The 22,223-nt window shown below is 37.7% G+C and overlaps 1 protein-coding gene across 5 annotated transcripts in view; it reads right to left on the bottom strand.

Moving 5' to 3' along the window:
* The window catches only part of SH3BGR (SH3 domain binding glutamate rich protein), a 48,171-nt gene that overhangs the window by 4,736 nt on the left and 21,212 nt on the right, over nucleotides 1–22,223 (bottom strand). For 3 of the 5 annotated variants that reach the window (XR_009008084.1, XM_007183787.3, XM_007183788.3), the window contains exons 3-6: nucleotides 21,117–21,197; nucleotides 13,059–13,133; nucleotides 12,059–12,151; nucleotides 3,750–3,779 (exon numbers count right to left, since the gene is read on the bottom strand). Coding sequence is in view for 4 of the 5 variants with exons in the window: in XM_007183787.3 (XP_007183849.1) it covers nucleotides 3,750–3,779; nucleotides 12,059–12,151; nucleotides 13,059–13,133; nucleotides 21,117–21,197 (279 nt within the window). In the remaining variant the exon portion in view is untranslated. Of the gene's footprint in view, nucleotides 1–3,749; nucleotides 3,780–6,081; nucleotides 6,195–12,058; nucleotides 12,152–13,058; nucleotides 13,134–21,116; nucleotides 21,198–22,223 lie in introns of those variants that run through there. The other 2 variants (XM_057544913.1, XM_007183789.3) reach the window with 2 other exon arrangements.

The following is a 22,223-nucleotide window of genomic DNA, read 5'->3' as shown; positions in this document are numbered from 1 at the left end:
AAGACATCATCTTCCTAAACACAGACCCCACAATCTGGGATGGTTCTGCAGGGCAAAACATTAATTCTAACAAGTGTCATGACACCTCTTAAGCATAGAGTCTTTACTCATTTTAACAGATTGCTCTCATCTTGTTGCCTTTAAAAATTCAGAAGGCAGTTGGAAGAATAAAATACAAAAAGAATCTCAGCAAATAGAATTTTGTCAGAAAGGATGAAGGTTTTAAACGTATAAGCTGGTTATATTTGTTATAGCGAGCTAATTTCTTAAAGCCAAAGTTATCAGCAACCTACATATATAATCTGAAGCTACTTTCAAATTAATAATACGTTTGTCTTATTTTTATATACAAAAATGGGATTTTAAAAAATGGAAGCTTGTCTAGTAAGAGAGAAACTAAAGAAATTATTATTGGAAAGACATATAGATAATGAAAAGTCGCTGTATGGAATAGGCTAAAAATAACTTTTAGGTCTAAGAATAGGGATTAGTTTGATAAAATAATATTAAAAATAATGAAGCAGATCTATATTTACCATTCCCCCAAAAAATATATAGATTAATTACATGAACAAAAGTAGATTACAGAAGCGTATTCATCAAAGTTTGATAAATATGTGCATGTGTATGTGAGTATGTAGCTAGTGGTTCTCTCTGGGTAACGGGGTTATAAGATATTTTTATTTTCTGTTTTTATCTGTATTTTCTAAATTTTCTATAAAGATTATGAATTTTTTGTAATTTCAAAAATCAACAAAAGTTTTGGGAAGGAGTTTCTTTTGACATTTGGGACCTTCTTTAATGTTGATGACCTTCCACTGAAATACCTAGACAATACACGTGACTTTTGGTAAATATTCTCTCTGTCCTTGAGTTTTCATTTTTAATTTAGCCCTCTGATTAGCATTTTTTAATGATTAACCCCAAAATGTTCAAAAACAATATTCTTAAAAGTCTTGATTACAATAAAGGTCACTGAGATTTGGCTAACATGAGAGGATGGAATAGAAGTAGGGAGAATCCGAGAATGTCACTTTGGACCTGCCCCCAGAATCCACTAACATCCTCGGAAAAGATTCATCCACACATTGACATGATGCCGTCCCTGTTAGGGGTTAAAGTTAAAACTCCCCAACATCCAGCTAATAAAGTGCAGATTCGACAGGCAAGCCAACTTGAGGCTCCCACACAGTGGGGAAATGGCAAATGTCACCTCTGAGGTACTGCCTTGGGTCTGGGCACAATCATTGGAATTCTTCGGAGCATGGTTAAATGCACACATCCTGTCATGAAAGCTACTGGGCTTCATCGCTTCGTATCCAACTGCATCCAGTCCTGAGGCTGCTGACACTTGACACGGGGAGCCATTTATTTAGTGCAGGGTGCCCATATGCATTTTGAGCGAAGAAGCAAGGCCTGGGGGTTGGGGTAGGGGGACGGGGTGGGAGCCAGTACTGAGTGCCTGCAGCATCTCCTATGTCTTCACTATTCAGAATTTGTAACTAAAATATTTAAAGAAACTGATTTTAAATGCAAATTAAAGGGCAAATGCTCCCAAACAGGGTTAAAAAAAAAAAAATTCTTCTCAAGTCGTTAGTGCTCCCTTGTGGGAAGGGATGAATTAGGAGCTCAGGATCGACATATACACACTACTATGTATAAAACAGATAACCAACAAGGACCTACTGTATAGCAAGGAAACTATACTCAATAGTTTATAATAACCTATAAGGGAAAAGAATCTGAAAAAGAATATATATATTCTATATATAGAATATACTGAATATAGATATGGATATATATATTCTATATATAGAATATATAGAATATATAGAATATATAGAATATATAGAATATAGATATGGATATATTTTTTCTGTATATAGAATATATAGAATACAGATATGGATATATATATTCAATACATAGAATATATATATATTCTATGTATAGAATATTTAGAATATATATATATATTCTATGTATAGACTATATAGAACATATGGATATATATTCTATGTCTGGAATACATAGAATATATATATGCATATATATATATTCTACATACAGAATATATAGGATATGTATGGATATATATTCTACACGTAGAATATATATTCTATATATAGAATATGTACAATATATATATTCTATGTGTAGAATATATAGAATATATATGATATATATATTCTATATATACAATATATAGAATATATATGGATATATATTCTATATATACAATATATAGAATATATATGGATATATATATTCTATGTATAGAATATATATATGGACATATATATTCTATGTATAGAATATATATGGATATATAGAGAATATATATATATCTATATATATATATATCACTTTGTTGTACATCTAAAACTAACACAACATTGTAAATCAACTCTACTCCAAAAAAAAAACCACCCCCCCACACATACAAATAATAATGCTCCCCCTAGGTAGATCCCCACTAGAAATCCTGGAACCATGTGGTTACCTAATGTCAAATATCTTCCAGATGCTAAGCGATGAGCTGCATGTTTAAACCTCATGGTGTCTAAGGTACACACCTGTGGTGCAAGACCTAAAATTAAGACTCAGTATTATCTGCTGCCTTAACATCTGGTAAAATCGGGAAGACTTAAAATGGCCTGACCACTGGTTCACCTCCCCTTCTGCTCCCACAGATTGGGTCTCCCACCTGAGCAGCCCTCCTTATCAAGGGACCAGACACAGTGCCTGCTTATCCCCCAGAATTATGCAAACAGGCCAATCACATCCTCCACGTGGACCAGGGGACACCCCACCCTGTTGATACTACAAAGTCTGCCTCCCACTGCCCCCAATTGTTCACTCTGGTACCAAGTGACCCCCCCCCCTGTGGGGCCCTGCATGCGTGGATAGCCTCATCCCTTGGGCTTGGAGAACGTGTGACTGATAAACCACTGTCCAGGGCTTCCCTGGTGGCACAGTGGTTGAGAATCTGCCTGCCAATGCAGGGGACACGGGTTCAAGCCCTGGTCTGGGAAGATCCCACATGCCGCGGAGCAACTAGGCCCGTGAGCCACAACTACTGAGCCTGCGCGTCTGGAGCCTGTGCTCCACAACAGGAGAGGCCGCGATAGTGAGAGGCCCGCGCACCGCGATGAAGAGTGGCCCCCGCTTGCCACAACTAGAGAAAGCCCTCGCACAGAAACGAAGACCCAACACAGCCAAAAATAAATAATAAATAAATAATAAATAAATTAAAAAAAAAAAAAAAACCACTGTCCATCTCACCTGTCCAGTGGCAGGTGTTGTGCCATTCCTGTAACCAGAGGGAGAGAATCCCTCCCTCACCCACAAAGTGAACAGGAGGCAATCAAACAACCCAGTAAGCACCATGCAAGCTGCATAAAGTGTGTGCCACTCAATGGGGTGGGAAGAAAAAATAGAGAAGAAATCTCCACTGAAGGACTTGGTCCAGCCTGGCCTGACTTCACTGACGACACCTTCACCACAGGAGGCTCAGAAAAGAGTCCAAAGCCACACCCTGTTTCCCCATCCATCTCCCTTTGATAAATGTATCTCCATCTTATTTGATTTCTCTTCTTGGCAGGCTAAAGGAGGACTTTCTGGGAGTGTGGGTTGCATCCGCTTCTCTGTATCATGAAGAACAAGGAGAATGTGGCTAAAGCTGCAACTCTCTCACCTAAAAGATGCTTTTGTTAAGTACAACACGACTGTGAAATATGCTACTGTACCTCTTCTGTTGCTGTCTCTCCCTCTTCTTCCTTAAGTCCATAAACAGAAATGAAAGAAAAATATAAATTCGCATAAGTTTTTAAGTTGAATCTAAAAATTAAGCAAACTGTATAGCCAATATTTTGTAATAACTGTAAATTAAAAGTGACCTTTAAAAATTGTATGAAAATAAAAAAATTAAAACACATAAAAATTTTTTAATTTAAAAAATAAATGAAAATTAAGCAAACTATAATAAAATGCATGTTTATCAAAATGAAAGGCATCTATTTATTGAGAAAACATATCAATAGCAAAGATATGATAACTGAGCAATGCCTACTTATTTCATGCATTAGATTTCAAGCCCTTGGAATATTATGAAATTAAAGACATATTTTCATCACTCTTACTCTTGAGAAAATATAACTAATTAGTAATACTGCTTAATTATATGTTTGATTCTGTATCTATATCTAAAGCATATTGCAGACCTATAGAGCTATCAGGGAAATTTCAAACCATATACGTAAGCAATTAGAAAATTTGAACAAAATTATGGCTTTTTGGCTTTTATGTCCTTATAAGCATGCCTTTACTTCAGTTCTGAACCAATTAATAAAAACAGATCAAAAGCTTTTTCAGCATCAGAACAAAATGATAACATTTCTGAACCATGTAATATTTAAACACTGATTTCTGGTTAAAGGAAGAAACTTTAAGGTAAGAAAGGGTGAGGCCATCCTGGGCTCAAACAGGTCTCCACTCTGCCAACCCACTGGAATTTCTATTTCCCCCAGATCAAAGTGGGAGAACAGGCGATATCTCCTAAAATTGCAAAGAAATAAGAACCTTCCCATCCCTGAGCTCATGGAATTTTGGACTGAGGGAGTTGAAAGCAATCTCATATTTGCTTACATCCTCTTACCCAGTCCCTTCTATGGACAGATGAGGACACCAAGACCATAGAGTTAAGTAATGTGCCCAGAATCAGAGCACAAGTAAGTAACATGACCAGGACTCACTTCAAGATTCCTTGTTCCTAATTTAGTCTCTTTCCTACTCTTCCATGCTGCCTCTCAAGATTCTCATGGAAGGCAGGTGGTGGAGGACCCAGCACACTGCCACCTTCTCTGGCCAACCTCATGTTTTTGGCCAGCTCCAGAGCAATACTCTCAGATTTCTGAGACTGGCAAAGAAAATTCAAAATGTGAAAACCTGATCCAGCCAGCCAAGACTGAGTCAGCCCAAGAGGTTCCCCAGCACTGGGAATCTCCAAATTAATTCTGGCAACACAGCAAGTTTTAAAGCTAAAATAAAGTCCAGGAAAAGAGAGTCCTGCACTTGTTGCAAAAACCGGGTGTTGGTTTCTCAGCGATGTGTTGATTGCACCTCTTTAATATTGTCTCATTCTGCCCATGCCTTGTCCTTCCTTTGCCAGGACAGCCATCTTCTCTCACCGGGGTTACATCACCTCTAGTCTTCCTTATCTCCAACCTGTTCTCCACACAGTAGCCAGAGATGCCACTCTAAAAGACAACCCACCTTACCATGCTGCCCTCGTGTTGAAAACTTTCCATCTTTTCAAGATAAATCCATAATCCTTAGAACGGTTGAAAGGCCACCATGATCTGGCCCCTGGTCACCTCTCTAGCCTCATGATTCTTTATTTCAGCTAACAGTCACATACAACTTTCTCACATCAGCGACACCTTCCAGGACACTGCTTAAAATGATCTTTTCAAGGAAGACTTTCCTGACCCATAAGCCTGAGTTAAGGGACTCCCTTATTTGCTACCATAATCATCATTTATTTATCTGTCTCCCTAACTAATCTGTGTACTCCTTGGGGCACAACTTGTGTCTTTATTCATTTTTGGATCTCCAGGACCCAGCCACTGTCTGGAACCAAGGTATAAGCTCAATAAATGTGTTAAGTGACTAGATAAATGAACCTATAAAGTCTCCTATTAACTCTTTAGATCTCAAAGAACATTCATTTTCTTCTTATCCACATGAGATCAAATTAAAATTCACTATATGCAACACAGAATTGTTAGCTATGTAGAGTTTTACATTTTTCTAAATCCAATTATTTTTATTAATTGTGTACAGCTGAAACAAATGAATTAACAAAAAACACACTATTAAAAATGGGATTATCCTTAGAGCTAGGCTGGAGGGCAGTAGGTGTTCTTACAGGAATAAGTGCTAATCTCAAGTTTTACAGGTTAGCTAGCAGCAATTACCGAGGGACCTAGGGCTTTATCAATATCTGAATTGACCTTAATTTCTTGAAAGAGACATTAAATAGAGAAAGTAACTGCTCAGAGAATTTATAGAAATACTTAGCCTCAAAAGGTCAGGTAAGCTTTGAAGAACCTTGGCTATGACCATCACCAGCTCCACCAGAATAGAAGCTCATTTTCAGTCCCTGGACTGCCCGGCATATGGCAGCGTTCAGTCTGTCAATAAAATGTTGAATGAAGGTATTTATGTATGCCACTCATGCCTCAAATCTTTCTTAGGAGGAGGTGGGATATATTAATTAAATAAAAACTTAAACATCCATCCTTAGCTCACAGAATTATAAAGTGGCAGAATTAGGTAGATCTTTAAAAGTCATCTATATACAATGCTTGGATTGATTTTTATGGTTGGCAAATAATTGTATTGGCAAAAGGTTATTTTTAAGATAATTATAATCACATGGTCAATTAAGTTGAGATTTTGCAGGATCTTAGGATAGGGTATGAATCATTCACTTGACGAAGTTACAACTTAAGATCATTTTACCTTGTTGTTCTTCTAAGAAAGCTAATCAGAGGAAGCCTTCAAAGTCTTAGAACCTCACCAACAGCTATTTCTGTTGGGAACTTGGCCAGGGAGGCAGGCTGCTGATGAGGCACGTGGCCAGGACTAAGGACAGGTGTCAGCCACGGTGAGTGTCAGGCAGTGGCTGGTTAGGAAAAGTGGCTGGTGTGGAAGGAGGGCGGGGGCCAGTCCAGAGGGACCTGAGGAGGGCAGCCAGCCTCAGAGAGGCTGAAGGTCAGGGGCAAGAGCAGGGTTCTCTCCATCTGCAGACAATACAGGGACGCAGCCTTAGACTCACGAGCTTGTGGAGGACCTAAACCAATGCCCACCCCTTGGTTGAGCAACTATCCTCAAGACAGATTTTGGAGGAAGCAAAGTGGGGAAGATTTATAGACCATAATCATGTAGTCAGTCAAGCCAAGGTCTTAGAAGATTTTGGAGAGGACCATTGAGTTAGCAAAGAATACCATGTAAAATACTTTGACCTCGATGGGAACCAAACTCCAAGATGAACAAGCTGCGTCTTCTCCATTTCCAGGGTTTCATAATGTTCTCATGACACCCCCAGTCTGTAGTCCCCTTCTCAGTGTGCCCAGAAGCTGAGGTGACCTGCTTTCCTCCTTTACTCCTCTGGTACTGTTCACAAACCTCCCCTCTCCTCCTTATCCCCTCATCCCTCCCTGGGTCATCAGGGAAGGGGACCATGAAGTCCCCTCTCTACAGGGGGACTGAAGCTACAGGTGACATCTCCTGAGGCAGGAATGAATGATCTTTTCAGTGTGCACCATCTTGCCTCCCAAACGCTGCCCCAACCTGTCAGCAAGTTGGAAATATACACCTCAGCATCTTGTGTGTAAGAACCCCAGAGGCTTGGGTTGGTGGTCAGAGGAAGTCCATCTTGCTAAAGGAGATAACAGTTTCTGTCCTCATCTCTTTTTTTCAAATCAAGGTGATATTCTTCGGTAAATATTTTCCCCATTAAAATGGCATCCTTTGAACATTTGCAAGTGTGTACTGAGTAAACATGTGCAATAGTTGAGATCAGATGAACACAACTCAGACACTCACTTAGCTGGTCTGTCACTCGTTTTAACACCGCCAGCCGCTGGAGGGAGCTGTTACCACTGCACACTTGAAAATGGTTCTTAACACACAGAGGAATGACTTTTAACATACAAATGAAAGGTTTGAAAAAAATGGCCAACCCTGAATAAGGTCTGCAAGTCTACTTAACAGAGATGCACCAATGTCATACTCCTGGTTTCCATCTCCTACTGCAGCCATCTGAGATGTCATCATTAGCGGAAGCCAGGCAAAGGGCACACAGGACTCTGTATTATGTAATCATTTCATACTCTGTAATCATTTCAGAATAAGAGGTTAAAATACATTTGTATTCCTTGTCATGAAGAGTATGACTGTATATACCAGGATAAGAATTCTCATTTTGTTCTCCCTACTACCCAAAATTAGAGGGAGGGAATAGAGTTACTGTCATTCCCCACACTCCAAGAAGACAGCCTCATACTTGTTCTGGTTCTCCGCCTCTAGGGAAGAAGTTATAAGCCTTGCTTATCAAAATCCTGGACTGAAAGAGGCGAGGAAGCTAGATAATCCCTGGAAAAACGAGCTTGGAGCTTAGGGCTTGCAGCTGAGGAGATGAAGCAGCCAGATTGAAGAGAGAAGGGGGCAGAAGGAGGTGGGTGTTCCAGGTGGCGCTACCCAGGCCCTGCTTGATGTAGACGCTGAACCAGGGACCACTGGGGCATCTGGGTAGCACCTGGGCACGATGTACGAGGAAGCATGCGACTGGTCACCGTGAGAGGCATGGCCACATCCAGCCAGGGCAGAGGGCCTGAACCAAGCTGAGGGACCAGCGTCAACAGCTGCCAAGAGGCAGCAGGAAACCCACGTCACAAAGTCACCACCACAAAGAACCAGGGCCCTCTCCCCTCCAGTTACCACTGAAGACCCCATGATGACTCTAAGTCCCCAAGGAGGAGTGAGTCTCTGAAACGCTTCGCCCAGATTGAATCTCCTGCCAGCCAGGAGGTGGGGGCATAAAGCAGATATTATGGCGTCTAGAGAAATTAGTGAAGCTGACGGTCCACGGCCAGAAGTGTTATGAACCGAATCTGGAGCCACAAAGATTATGTTATTTATATCCCTCACGGAATGTTGGTTAGAGAAGGAAGCACAGGGAGCTGCGGTTTAGATACAATGGGCTGGAGGAGCAAAAGGTACAAATCCATGAGATTTCCCCAAGATGGTTTCAACAGAGCCAGAGATTTTATCTAAAAGCCTTGGATTTATCTGAGAAGAGTCTACTGGATGTAACTGGTACTTTAAAAGTTCGCATTAACAATTTACTGGGTTGGCCGGAAAGTTCGTTTGGCTTTTTTCCATAACATCTTAGGGAAAAACCCAAACGAACCTTTTGGCCAACCTAGTACAATAGCCAACACATGGAAACAACCTAAATGTCCATCAACAGATGAATGGATAAAGAAGATGTGGTACATATATACAATGGAATACTACTCAGCCATAAAGAAGAATGAAATAATGCCATTTGCAGCAATGTGGATGGACCTCGGGACTATCATACTAAGGGAAGTAAGTCAGAAAGAGAAAGACAAATACCATATGATATCACTTATACATGGAATTTAAAATACAACACAAACAAACTTATCTACAATCAAAAACAGACTCACAAATATAGAGAAAAGACTTGTGGTCGCCAAAGGGAAGGGGTGGTGGAGGAGGGAAGGATTGGGAGTGTGGGGTTAGCAGATGCCAACTATTATATAGAGAATGGATGAACAAGAAGGTCCTACTGTACAGCACAGGAAACTATGTTCAATATCCTGTGATAAGCCATAATGGAAAAGAATATGAAAAAGGATATATATATAATAGATATAACTGAATCACTGTGCTATACAGCAGAAATTAAATACAACATTGTAAATCAACTATACTTCAATAAAATTTTAAAAATTAAATTAAATTAAAAATCGTGTTAAAGAGCTAAAACACATGATCTAATTGGCCTTTCTGTTCATCACAAATAAGCCCATGTAAGCCTGGGTGCACAGCCGGAAAAGATGTGATGTCAAATAGCCAAGACGGTCTTCCCATCTTAACATTGAAAAACAACCCAAAAACCAGAAAAACAGACAGAAGGTTCTTGAAGCACAAAATGCAAGCATCCCAAATATCAGATCGTTTTTGTCTCTTTTTTAAATTTCAATCGAGTTTCCTATATATTGAGTCCCAAAGCTAATCATGTTATGTCATTTTTAACGTTCACTGACTAATCATAGTTTTTTCCTTATTTAACTGAATTACAGCAAGTCAAAGAGCATGTACCACTTGTCAAATGAGAACAAGTCAAAATCTCTCTTTATGTAGAATAAATATTATTAAAGAGTTGATCATTAATGTTAATACTATATTCATCTAAAAGAAAAATGTCTTCTATGTAGTCATTTCTTCATCGCAGCCCAAGCAAAAATAACACAGCGATGTTTTTAATTCCTATTAGGATTCACAAGACTATAGTTTACTTTGTAAAGGGCTCACAATTTTTAAAAATATTAGCAAAGAGAATTCCCAAGCTGGATGGCTTATCACTTCATTGAACTAACCAGCCCAGCGGCTGAGAAGCTGAAGCCAGCCCTGCCCTTGCTGTAGAAGTCAGGGTCTGATTTTTAAAATGCTGTCTTCCTCTTGGTCTCATGGGAGAAAGGGATTGGGGTGTAATGTTTTTACCTTTGTCTCTCTGTCTTAAAAGGAGCAAACTGAATTTCAACATGTAAATCAATAATGCTGTACCAGTGCATTAGGCAATTCATGGAAAGTTCAAATTATAAAATGTTTTTAAAGATTTTTATAAATTACAGGATAATTAAATTGCCACTCTATTTCACCTTAAATTGATTATTTCTGAATTATACAGGCTGCCATGAAACCCCACCTAACTTCTAGGTCAAGACTGAAGATTTCATCTTTCTTCAAAACAGAAACGTCAAAGGGTCTTAAATCATCAACATTTTGAAATAGCAGTATTCAAACATAAGGGAATTTACTGCCTTGGTTCCTCCCAAATTTAAATTCCTTATGATAAAGACAAACTGATGCCACCCCCATTTTCCACAACGTGGTTGTCAGTCTTGGCCCCTTTCCTAGTCAAATTCCATCTGCTGGGAACAAGAATCCAGTGATCTTAAAAGCTGTCCACATCTCTCCTGGAATCAATAAATAGGTACAAATGCAAACCATCAGGGTTTGGTAAGTAGTCTTTGCTACAATTGGCCCAAGGCCGAAGCCCACTGAAATTCTCCCAAGAGGAGGCTCAGCCCATTCGGGCTCCCTGGTGGCTCCAGGGTTTCCCCTTTGCCTGGCTTCCCAACCACATTTTCAGAATTCCTTGAATAAGTAGACCATCTGATCCACCATTATCTTAGCTTGGTGCTTCCAGAACCATATTCTCCCCTCGGCCCTTTACCCTGCGGGCCCTGCATTGGAACGCTTTAGAATTAGCTCACAGGTCTTGCATCAGCGGGGCCCTGAGATTCCCCGATTGGCTTTGAATTGGTGTCAGTTTCCCTCCCCCAGGGACCCTATGATCCTCAGCTCCCATCGGCTTCCCACAAATCCTCTTGGAGTACACCAGCTACAAACTGGCACTTGCCATCTGCCTCTGCAAGGATTAAATCAGGAGCTGCTGCAGCTGCTGACCTTCAACACCCCTTGAAGGGAGTTCGGGGTGGAGATCAGGAATGAGGCACTCTGTGCTCTGGGAAAGACTCGCAGAACAGGTCTTCAGATAGTTAGATGCTTTCAGGAGAAGATTTTATGAGCCCAATTCTTGCATCTCTCATCATATCTAGAAAAGCACTACAATCCTTCATGCTGACATCTGCTCCTTGTGACTAGCAGCAACCTTCTGCAAAAAATATGCTCTTGATTGCATGGACTCCCCTTTACCAAAATCACATGTGTACTGACGTTTCCCCCTACCTCTTCGGAGCAGTTCCTCCGAGCTGTCTGAGATGCTGTCTCCCAGGCTATAGTCCTCATTCTGCCCCAAATAAAACTTAACTCACAACGCTCACATTGTACACTTTTTTTAAGTCGACAAGTGTGATAGGAGTCCATCACTACACATGACCAAGGCATAAGGTCCCTTGCTTTAGAAAGAACATGAACCCAACCTAACCGTAACAACACAATGACAAATCATTAAAGCCTTGCGTAGCCTGTCACTCCAGGCCTGGGTTCAGGGTCCTTCCTCTGGCTTCCTTTCAGCCCTCTACCCACCTTGAACACAGCAGTTAACACATTAAGTGAAAATTACCTGCTGCCTCCTGACTAAACCCTCAGTTCCTTACTTTCACGCCCACTCTCGTGTGCCCAGAAAGATTCCTGGCACCTGGCAGAGCTAAATAAATGCTTGTTGAACAGAACTGAATCCAGTGAAACTACAGTGAAAAAAGCAAACACTCACATTCTTCTCTGGGGATCCGGTGAGCTCGCCCGCATCTTCACTGCCCTCTTTCTGTGCCTCTTGCTGTCCACTTTCTTCAGCCTTCTCTGTTCCCTGGTCATAAAGGAAACCCATGGTATCACTAACCTTGGACAAGCTTCTAAGGCAACACCAGACCACACGTGCTGTGGTTTCCTTATTTAGATACACAATACATAAACAAAGCAAACGTGGACGTCTGTGTATTAGTCACTTAACCCCTAGAGTATGGGATCACCAACCCTCGACATTGCTAATTGGATCTGTCGGTGTAAGTCCATAGACCTGACTCATGTGCATGGTAGAGTAATAAAGACCCTAATAGGAGTTAATTCACCCATTTAAGGCTTGTGAAAAGAAGTCCAAAGGATTCCATATTTAGGGAGTATTTATTTTCTATTGCTTGTGTGGAAAGAGGCTTTATAATTTTAGAGATTAAAAAAGATAGAAAGATAGATGATAGATAGATGATAGATAGATAGATAGATAGATAGATAGATAGATAGATAGATAGATGATAGGTGAGGTAGACAGATAGACAAACAGATATGAAAAGATTAGAACCTAGTAGACATTCTGAGTAAATGGGTCTCCAGGAGATGGTTCAAGATACCAGCTCTTGGGCTTCCCTGGTGGCGCAGTGGTTGAGAATCTGCCTGCCAATGCAGGGGACACGGGTTCGAGCCCTGGTCTTGGAAGATCCCACATGCCGCGGAGCAACCAAGCCCGTGAGCCACAATTACTGAGCCTGCGCATCTGGAGCCTGTGCTCCGCAACAAGAGAGGCCGCGATAGTGAGAGGCCCGTGCACCGCGATGAAGAGTGGCCCCCGCTCGCCACAACTAGAGAAAGCCCTCGCACAGAAACAAAGACCCAACACAGCCATAAATAAATAAATAAATAAATTAAAAAAAAAAAAAAGAGGAACAAACCAGCCTCACTTTAAAAAAAAAAAAAAAAAAAAAAAAGATACCAGCTCTTACCTCTGTGGTGCTCTGTGCTTCTCCTGTCACATCACCATTGGGAAGGGAAGATGCTTCCTCGGGAGATTTTGTCACCTGCATCATAGAAATTGAGAATGTCTGAGAATTTTCTTGAGGATAAATAGCTTGCATTTCAATACCATTTAACTATCCAAATTATGTTTGTCTTCATCCCTCGTTTTATCTTCACTACGACACTGTAACCTAATTCCATAGGACAGTCACCACCACTCACACCTTAGAGGCAAGGAAATAGAGGCAAAAAATGTCACATTGCAAGTTAGGGGTAGGGCTAGGATACACCTTCTACTTTATGTTCTCTTGACTTAACCAGCGGTTCCCAGTCTCTTAAAATATTAGGTTATTTTTCTCATCAGAAGGAAAAAAATTGTAACTATGTGAGGTGATGGATGTTAACTTATTGTGGTGATCATTTCACACCACCTACATATATTACATCATTAGGTTGTACCCCTTAAACTCATACAATGTTACATTTCAATTATATCTTAGTAAAAATGGGGTGGGGGTAGGAGTCGGTGATTTTTATTACAAAGGCACTTCAAGCTCATGGGAAAAAATGAAGCCATATACACAATTTCCAGTCCCAAGCTTCTATGATACTCAATATTAAAAATTTTATATGTACCTCAATATTAAAAATTTTATAGGTACATATGAAGGTATCACTCTACCTTAATACATACATAGAGGCTATTTTTGTTTCATTTTTGTGGGGTTTTTTTTAAACAGATATGGGAACATACTATGCACAATTTGGTTTTTTAGCTTAGTACATCGTGGACATTTGTCCAGATTAATTCATATGGTTGTAATTCATTGTTATTAACATCTGCTTAATATTAAATATATAACAACTTATTCAAATATTTCCCAGTTGATGGTTTTTCAGAAAGTTCACACGTTTGTACCTGTACAAACAACGCTATATTAAAATGAATAAAACGGTGGGGAGGATTAGATTTCTTTCTAAAAAAAGAAATTGTAGCAATTTACATTCCCATCGTAATATGTGCCTGGCCCCTTTTCCTTTATCTCCATGAGCAATGAAGATGATTGTTCTTTTTAATCTTTGCCAACCCGTTGGGAGAAAATGGAATTTCATTTTTGTTTTAATTTACATTTTCCTCATTACTGGAAAGGAAAGGCATATTTTTCACGAGTTTTAGCCACTTACATTTGCTATTCAGATAAATGCCTTCATATGTTTTGCCCATTTTTACGAGTTGTTTGTGTTTTATTATCAATTTTTAGAGGTTCTTTATACAACAGAATTATTAGCCCTTTGTCAGGTTACAAGGTTTTTTTTCCAGTCTATAACTTTTTACAAATTTTGTTGGGTTTTTTTGTTTTGTTTTGTCGCCCTTTATGTACACAAATTTATCTAAGTTTTATTCTCTGAAATGTATTTCTATTATTTTGTATTAATTATTAACATCTAGAGATTTAATCCACCTGGAATCTAATTTTGTAAATGATATAAAGTAGGGCTCTGTTTTCTTCCAGACAGATGACAAATTATGCCCATACCATTATTTTTCCCTTGAACTGAGATGTTATTTTTGTCGTTTAGAAAGTTCTATGTATACATTTGGATCTGTTAACACACAAGTCTATATATAAATATATAAACATATCCATGGATGTATTTATCAGTTCCCATGCCAATATACAGCTTTTATCACTGTAGTTTTTAACATAAATTTCAGTATTCAGAAAGGCAAGACTTTGCTACACAAAGTCTCATTTTTCAAAATTTTCTTGGCTCTTCTCAGGCATGTATTATTCCAATTCATTTTAAGATCATTTTTCCTAGTGTCAAAAATATTAAATAGGCTTTTCATTGAAATAGCACTAAATGTATTTATTAGTTTAGGAATTATCACTTCTTATCGTTAAGTTATCCTACTCAGGGCATCATAGGTCTCTCCATTACTTTAGTATTTGTTGGTGTCTTTCAGATAAATTTATTCCTAAACATTTTAGAGATTTTTATCACCATTGTGAGTGAGATATGTTTTTTACATTTTAACTTCCTATCCATTATAATTGATATAAATAAAAGCTACTAATTTTTGCATTTTTTTAATCCAGAAACTTAATAAACTATAATACTAATTCTAATGGATTTTATTGGAGTTTGTTGAGATTTCTAGGCATACAATTACATCATACACAAATAAAGATAATTTTTATATTTCATATATGCTACATATATATGAGATATTTCATTTTCTTACTTTTTTGTAATAACTACAGCTTCTAAAACAATGTTTAATAATATGGTGATGACAGGCATGCCTATCTTTCTTCTGATTTTAATAGAAATGCTTCATTATTTCATGGTTCATTAGGATATAGTTTTCTTTTGATAATTGGTTTTTATCATATTTACTCAGTTTCCTTCTACTTATATTTTAATCCATGTTTATTTTAACTAGGAATGTCTGATGAATTATATCAAATATCTTCTTGGTATTTATGGACACAATCTTACAGTTTTTCTCCATCAGTAAGTTCATGTAATGAACTACTTTGATAGAAAAAATTCTGCTCTAATTTGGTGTATTACCTTTAATTCATTGCTGGATACAGTTTGCTAATGTATTATTTAGACTTCCCATCTGAATTCATAACAGAAATTGATCTAGGTATACAACTAAAAGTTTTCTAAGTAATATATCAACTGGTCAGGGATTTCATCAATTTCATTTGTCTGTTCAAATTATATATAGTCAAATTACATATAAATGTATTCAAATTATATATATTCAAATTATATATAAATTGTATTCATATATGCACACACAGAGGCACACAGACACACACTTTCTCTTTTGTATTAAATTAATCTTGGTTTTTCTTTTTATTGATTCACTGCCTACTCTTTTTTTTCTATTCTCCTAATTTTATAAGTTGAATATTTATTTTACTAAGTTTTTACCTTTCTGCTTTAATTATAAGAATATTTAAAGTTAACAATTTTCCTCTGTATAGAGATTTGGCTGTATATTGGGGTTTGTGTATGAAATAATATCTTTTGCTTATTATTTGATGACTTGTAATATCAGTTTTGTTTTCCCTTGGATATGGAGTTATTTGAAATGGCATATATTTATTTCTTAAGTTTTTATGATATTTCTCTTCCAGATTGTAATTCTATACTTGGGATAAAAATGTATCTTGTAAAATCATCCCTTTTTGAAATTTATGAAAGTTTCCTTTGTGACCAAGAACATAATAGATTTGGAAATTGTTTAATAAGTGTAATAGAAGAATACATTCTATTAATATCTATCTAATATATTCTTATTCTTGTGTGTGTATACATATATCTATACATATCTATTAAATTGTTTGCTGTCACAAAAGACCCCAAGTAGCCAAAATAATCTTAAGAACGAAAGACAAAACTGGAAGTATTATGCTCCCTAGTTTCAAACTATACTACAAAGCTACAAAATCAAAACTGTATGGTACTGGCACAAAAACAGACATACAGATCGATAGAAAAGAATAGGGACCCTGAAAATAAACCCACACATTTAGGGTCACTTAATCTATGACAAAGGAGGCAAGAATACACAATAAGGAAAAAACAGTGTCTTCAATAAATGGTGTTGGGAAAACTGGACAGCTACATGGAAAAGAATCAAACTGGACTACTTTCTCATACCATATACAAAAATAAACTCAAAATAGATTAAAGACTTAAATGTAAGACCTGAAACCATAAAACTTCTAGACGAAAACATAAGTAGTACGCTCTTTGACATCAGTCTTAGCAATATTTTTTTGGATCTGTCTCCTCAGACAAGGGAAACAGAAGTAAAGATAAATAAACTGGATTACATCAAACTAAAAGACTTTGCACAGCAAAGGAAACTATCAACAAAACAAAAAGGCTGCCTACTGAATTAAAGAAGATATTGCAAATACTACATCTGATAAGGGATTAATATCCAATATATACAAAGAACTCATATAGGGAATTCAGTGGTTAGGACTCCACTCTTCCACTGCAGGGGGCATGGGTTCGATCCCTGGTTGGGGAACTATTGATAAGACCCCACAAGCCACATGGCACGGCCAAAAAATAAAAATTAAGAAAAACTCATGGGCTTCCCTGGTGGCGTAGTGGTTAAGAATCTGCCTGCCAATGCAGGGGACACGGGTTCGATCCCTGGTCTGGGAAGATCCCACATGCCGCAGAGCAACGAAGCCTGTGTGCCACAGCTACTGAGCCCATATGCCACAACTACTGAAGCCCACCCACCTAGATCCTGTGCTCCACAACAAGAGAAGCCACCACAATGAGAAGCCCACACACCACAACGAAGAGTAGCCCCCGCTTGCCACAACCAGGGAAAAGCTCATGTGCAGCAATGAAGACCCAACACAGCCAAAAATAAAATAAATAAAATAAAATAAATTTATTTTTTTAAAAAGTTAAAAAAAATAAAACTCATATAACTCAACATAAAAAAATGTTAAATGGGCAGAGGACCTGAATAGACATTTTTCCAAAGAAGACATACAGATGGGCAACAGGCACATAAAAAGATGTTCAACATCACTAATCATCACGGAAATGAAAATCAAAACCACGATGAGATATCACCTCTCACCTGTCAGAATGGCTATTATCAAAAAGACAACAAATAACAAGCATTGGTGAGGATGTGGAGAAAAGAGAATCCTCATGCACTGTTGATAAAACTGTAAATTGGTGCAGCTACTAGAGGAGACAGTATGGAGATTCCTCAAAAAATTAAAGGTAGAACTGCCACACAATCCATCAACTGCACTCCTGGGTATTTATCTGAAGAAAATGAAAACACTAATCTGAAAAAATATATGCCCCAATGTTCATTGCAACATTATTTACAATAGCCAAGGTATGGTAGCCACCTCAGTGCCCATCAATAGACGAGTGGGTAAAGAAGATGTGGCATATATATATATATATATATATATATATATGGAATATTACACAGCCTTATAAAAGAATGGAATTTGCAACAACATAGATGGACCTAGAGGGTATTACGCTAAGTGAAATAAGCCAGAAAGAGAAAGACAAATACTGTATGATTTCACTTAAATGTGGGATCTAAACAACAAAGTAAATGAACAAACATAACCAAACAGAAACAGAGTCATAAATACAGAGTGGTTGCCAGAGTGGAAGGAGATGGAGGGAGGAAAGAAATAGGTGAGGGAGATTAAGAGATACAAACTTTCAGTTACAAAATAAATGTCACTGTTATGCAATGTACAATATGGGGAATACAGTCAATAATTCTGTAATATCTTTGTATGGTGACAGATGGTAACTAGACTTATGGTGGCCATTTTGAAATGTACAGAAATATTAAATCATTATGTTGTATACAGGGAACTAACATAGTGTTGTTGGTCAATTATACTTCAAAAACAAACAAACTCATAGACAAAAGTCTGTGGTTACCAGAGGCAGCGGGTGGGGAGAGGGGAATTGGATGAGGTAGACAAAAGGTACAAATTTCCAGTTACAAGACAAATAAGTACCAGGGATGTACTGTACAACATGATAAATATAATTACCACTGCTGTGTGTTATATACAAAAGCCGTCAAGAGAGCAAATCCTAAGAGTTCTCACACAAGGAAAAAAATTTTTTTTCTATTTCTTTCATTTTGTATCTGTACAGGATGATGGATGGTCACTAAACTTCATTTCATGATATATGTAAGTCAAATCATTATGCTGTCTACCTTAAACTGCAGTGTTGTATGTCAGTTATATCTCAATAAAGCTAGAAGAAAAATTTTTGATTTTTAAACTTTTAAAAATTAAGTTGGCTGATTACATTTGTTTGTATGCTTCAAACTGTGCCTGATATGTAATAAGTACGATATATTTATTGAAAGGTATGTTTTTAACAAGTTTTCATTGTATGTCTAGGAGTTTCTGATTTATGTATTTGACTGCCATGTAGTATGATCCATAAAGATCCATGACTACTATATTTTCTCTATAGATTTTAACCATTTCTCATAATACCTCTTTTACCTAGTTAATGCTCTTGGTCTTGAATTCCTCTATATCTAATATTATTAATGGCACTCCAGCTTTCTTTTTGTTTGTTTAGGCCCTTCATTTCCATTTTTCTTTGAATTATTGTTTTATTGTTATAAATAACATATGTCTCAATCTATGTTAAAATCTGATATCACTGACAACTCCAGTTACAGTGCAGGCAAGTGATATCCTATAAACTCTCTAACAAATAATGACTATAAACTCTGGGTGAATTTTTAAAAATAAATTTCCTTTAAAACAGAAGTAAAGGAAAAACAAGAGGAGAATGAACCAAAGTAAGAAGATTCAAGAGGAAGTTGACTTAAAAGATGAGAACGATTTGCACACTCAGGTTCACAGCTGCATTATTCACAATAGCCAAGAGGTGGAAACAATTCAAATATCATCAGTGGATGAATGGATGAGCATACATCCAATGGAATACTATTCAGCTTTAAAAAAGGAGGAAAGGAAATCCTGACACAGGCTACAACATAGAGGAACCCTGAGTACATTATGCTAAGTGAAATAAGCCAGTCACAAAAATACAATACTGTTTGATTTCACTTATATGAGGAATCTAAAATAGAAAAATTCATAGAAACAGAAAGCAAAAGAGTGGTTACCAGGGACTGGGGGGAGAAAAGAGGAGTTGTACAAGTATAGAGTTTCATTTGTACAAAATGAAAACGTTCTGGAGATCTTTTGCACAACAATGTAAATATACTTAACACTACTGAACAGTAAATTTTTTAAAAAGTTTTTTTAAATTTTTTTTTTTTTAAAGTGAGAATGGCACTGGGTGAGTTGCTGTTCTCAGGGCTTAAGCCTGAGAATAAGCAAATCTTGTGAGAGACATAAAACCACAACAGTAAACCCACAGTTTAATAACGTGTATGAGATATGTTGCATTTAAGTTGACCAAAGCCAGAAAGGTATTTCATTAAAAGGGAAATACCTTTATTTCCCCGTATAGAACCATTATCCCCTTATAGAACATTAACCAACTGTAAAATCTACATGTTACCATTTGGAGAAGGAATTCGTGTTACACCTGCCTGTGTTAACCTAAGCACTAAGAGACCTCAGGTGTCATTACCTGAAGAATGCAGACACATGGAAGACAGCACATCCACATGCTTCTGAGACACACCCATCTCTATAAGGTAGGATTTTTAGTTGTGTCTCCTATGGTGAGAATTAATTGGGACTCAGTCATCACAAATCTCTTTTGAAATGAAGCTGGGCACAAACAGATTAGTTAAGAAATAAATGAATTAGACAAATGTGTGCTTGTCTTGTATCTATGGAGAGTCAGGTATGAGATGCTTGGTAGAGGTGAGGAATGCAGTGAAGGTAAGGAATAAAACCAGGTGATCTCCACCAGACATTCAAATTCATGGTATTTGCTTTATTAGCATAATTCTTTATTTAATTGATATAATTATACATAATCAAAGATGAAACACCAGAGGGGAAAAGAAACCTGATGAAATTTATCTTGTTCTGGAGTCTAGATCTTACTTTTTCCCTCCTCATCAGACAAAAAAAGCAAAATTCAATTCATTTTAAATAGAAATAATTAATATAGGAGTACATATCATTATAAAATTAACTAACATAAGCTGTCATGAGAAATTCATAACAAAATAATTTCATAGACACAATCTGAGAATTTATATTTTTACATATTTAACTAACGCACTTAAGATTATTGAATGCAATGATATTTCTTAGGTAGTGTAAAGCTTACTATAACAAGGTGTAAACAGAGCAAAAATAATAAAAGCATAGTTTTGAAACATGCTTTAGTAGAAACCATGCATTATCTCTATGCATAAGACTTCATCAGAATAAGAAGTGTATTAAAATCATGTTAATTTAAAAATCATCACTTATTAAACAGTGTCGGTGCTGATTTTATCCTCACTTCTTATGACCTATATTGGACCCCAAGGGGGTGTTCAAGCTTACCTTTGAGCCTGGAGGGGGAGGCAAGCCAAGGAAGGAATAAATAATATTCTCTTCTTTTGCAGAGAAGAAAGAGTCAAAATCCTTGAAGCAAAGAAGAAGAATGATTAAACCGAGTGCACACTTGTGAGCCAGTATATTGACCTAAGTTAATATTTTTTATTTATTAGTCATTAAGTGAGGAGCTAACACAAAATGTTATCCCCATGTGCTTTGCCAAAATGATCAAGCCCAAATTTAGGAAACTGAACCATGAAGTTTACATTTGTTTTTACACACCTTCATTGTGCCTATTACAGCACAGTGAGAACACACACACACACACACACACACACACACACAAATTGTTCCTGCTCAGGAATTGCTGACAACACGCATACATACTGAGGAAGAACCTAGGGGCAGGACAGGAATAAAGATGCAGACGTTGAAAATGGACTTGAGGACACAGGGAGGGGGAAGGGTAAGCTGGGACAAAGTGAGAGAGTGGCATGGACATATATACACTACCAAATGTAAAATAGATAGCTAGTGGGAAACAGCTGCATAGCACAGGGAGATCAGCTCGGTGTTTTGTGACCACCTAGAGGGGTGGGATAGGGAGGGTGGGAGGGAGACACAAGAGGGAGGAGATATGGGGATATATGTATATGTATAGCTGATGCACTTTGTGATAAAGCAGAAATTAACACACCATTGTAAAGCAATTATACTCCAGTAAAGATGTTAAAAAAAAAAACAACAAACATAGTGGAAGGCTTCTCTAAAAGTTTACATCTTTAGCTGGTTTCCTTATAATTTGACCCTATGGATTTGGACCTTAATCAGGGTCCAAACAACACAGGACTAAAACAATTAAACCAACACAGGATTTCTCTGTTGTTATTATAGTAGCTTCTAAGGGCCCAGACCTGTCTCAGGCCCTTCTGATATCAGGAGCCACAAGATTACGGAGGGTTTAGAAAGGCGCTTGTTTTGCCAAAATGGGAAAAACTGCACAGCGATCTGAAACCTGGTAGCAGATAGAAACCGGAAGCTCAGTGAAACTCCACCCCCATGCCAGACCACATAAAGGTCAGTGCTTCACCAGGTGGGTCCAGCCCTAAACCA

Source organism: Balaenoptera acutorostrata, chromosome 4, assembly GCF_949987535.1.
Source record: "Balaenoptera acutorostrata chromosome 4, mBalAcu1.1, whole genome shotgun sequence".
NCBI lineage: Eukaryota > Metazoa > Chordata > Mammalia > Artiodactyla > Balaenopteridae > Balaenoptera > Balaenoptera acutorostrata.
The sequence above is the reverse complement of the archived record's forward strand: the minus strand, read 5'-3'. Positions and strand labels throughout refer to the sequence as shown.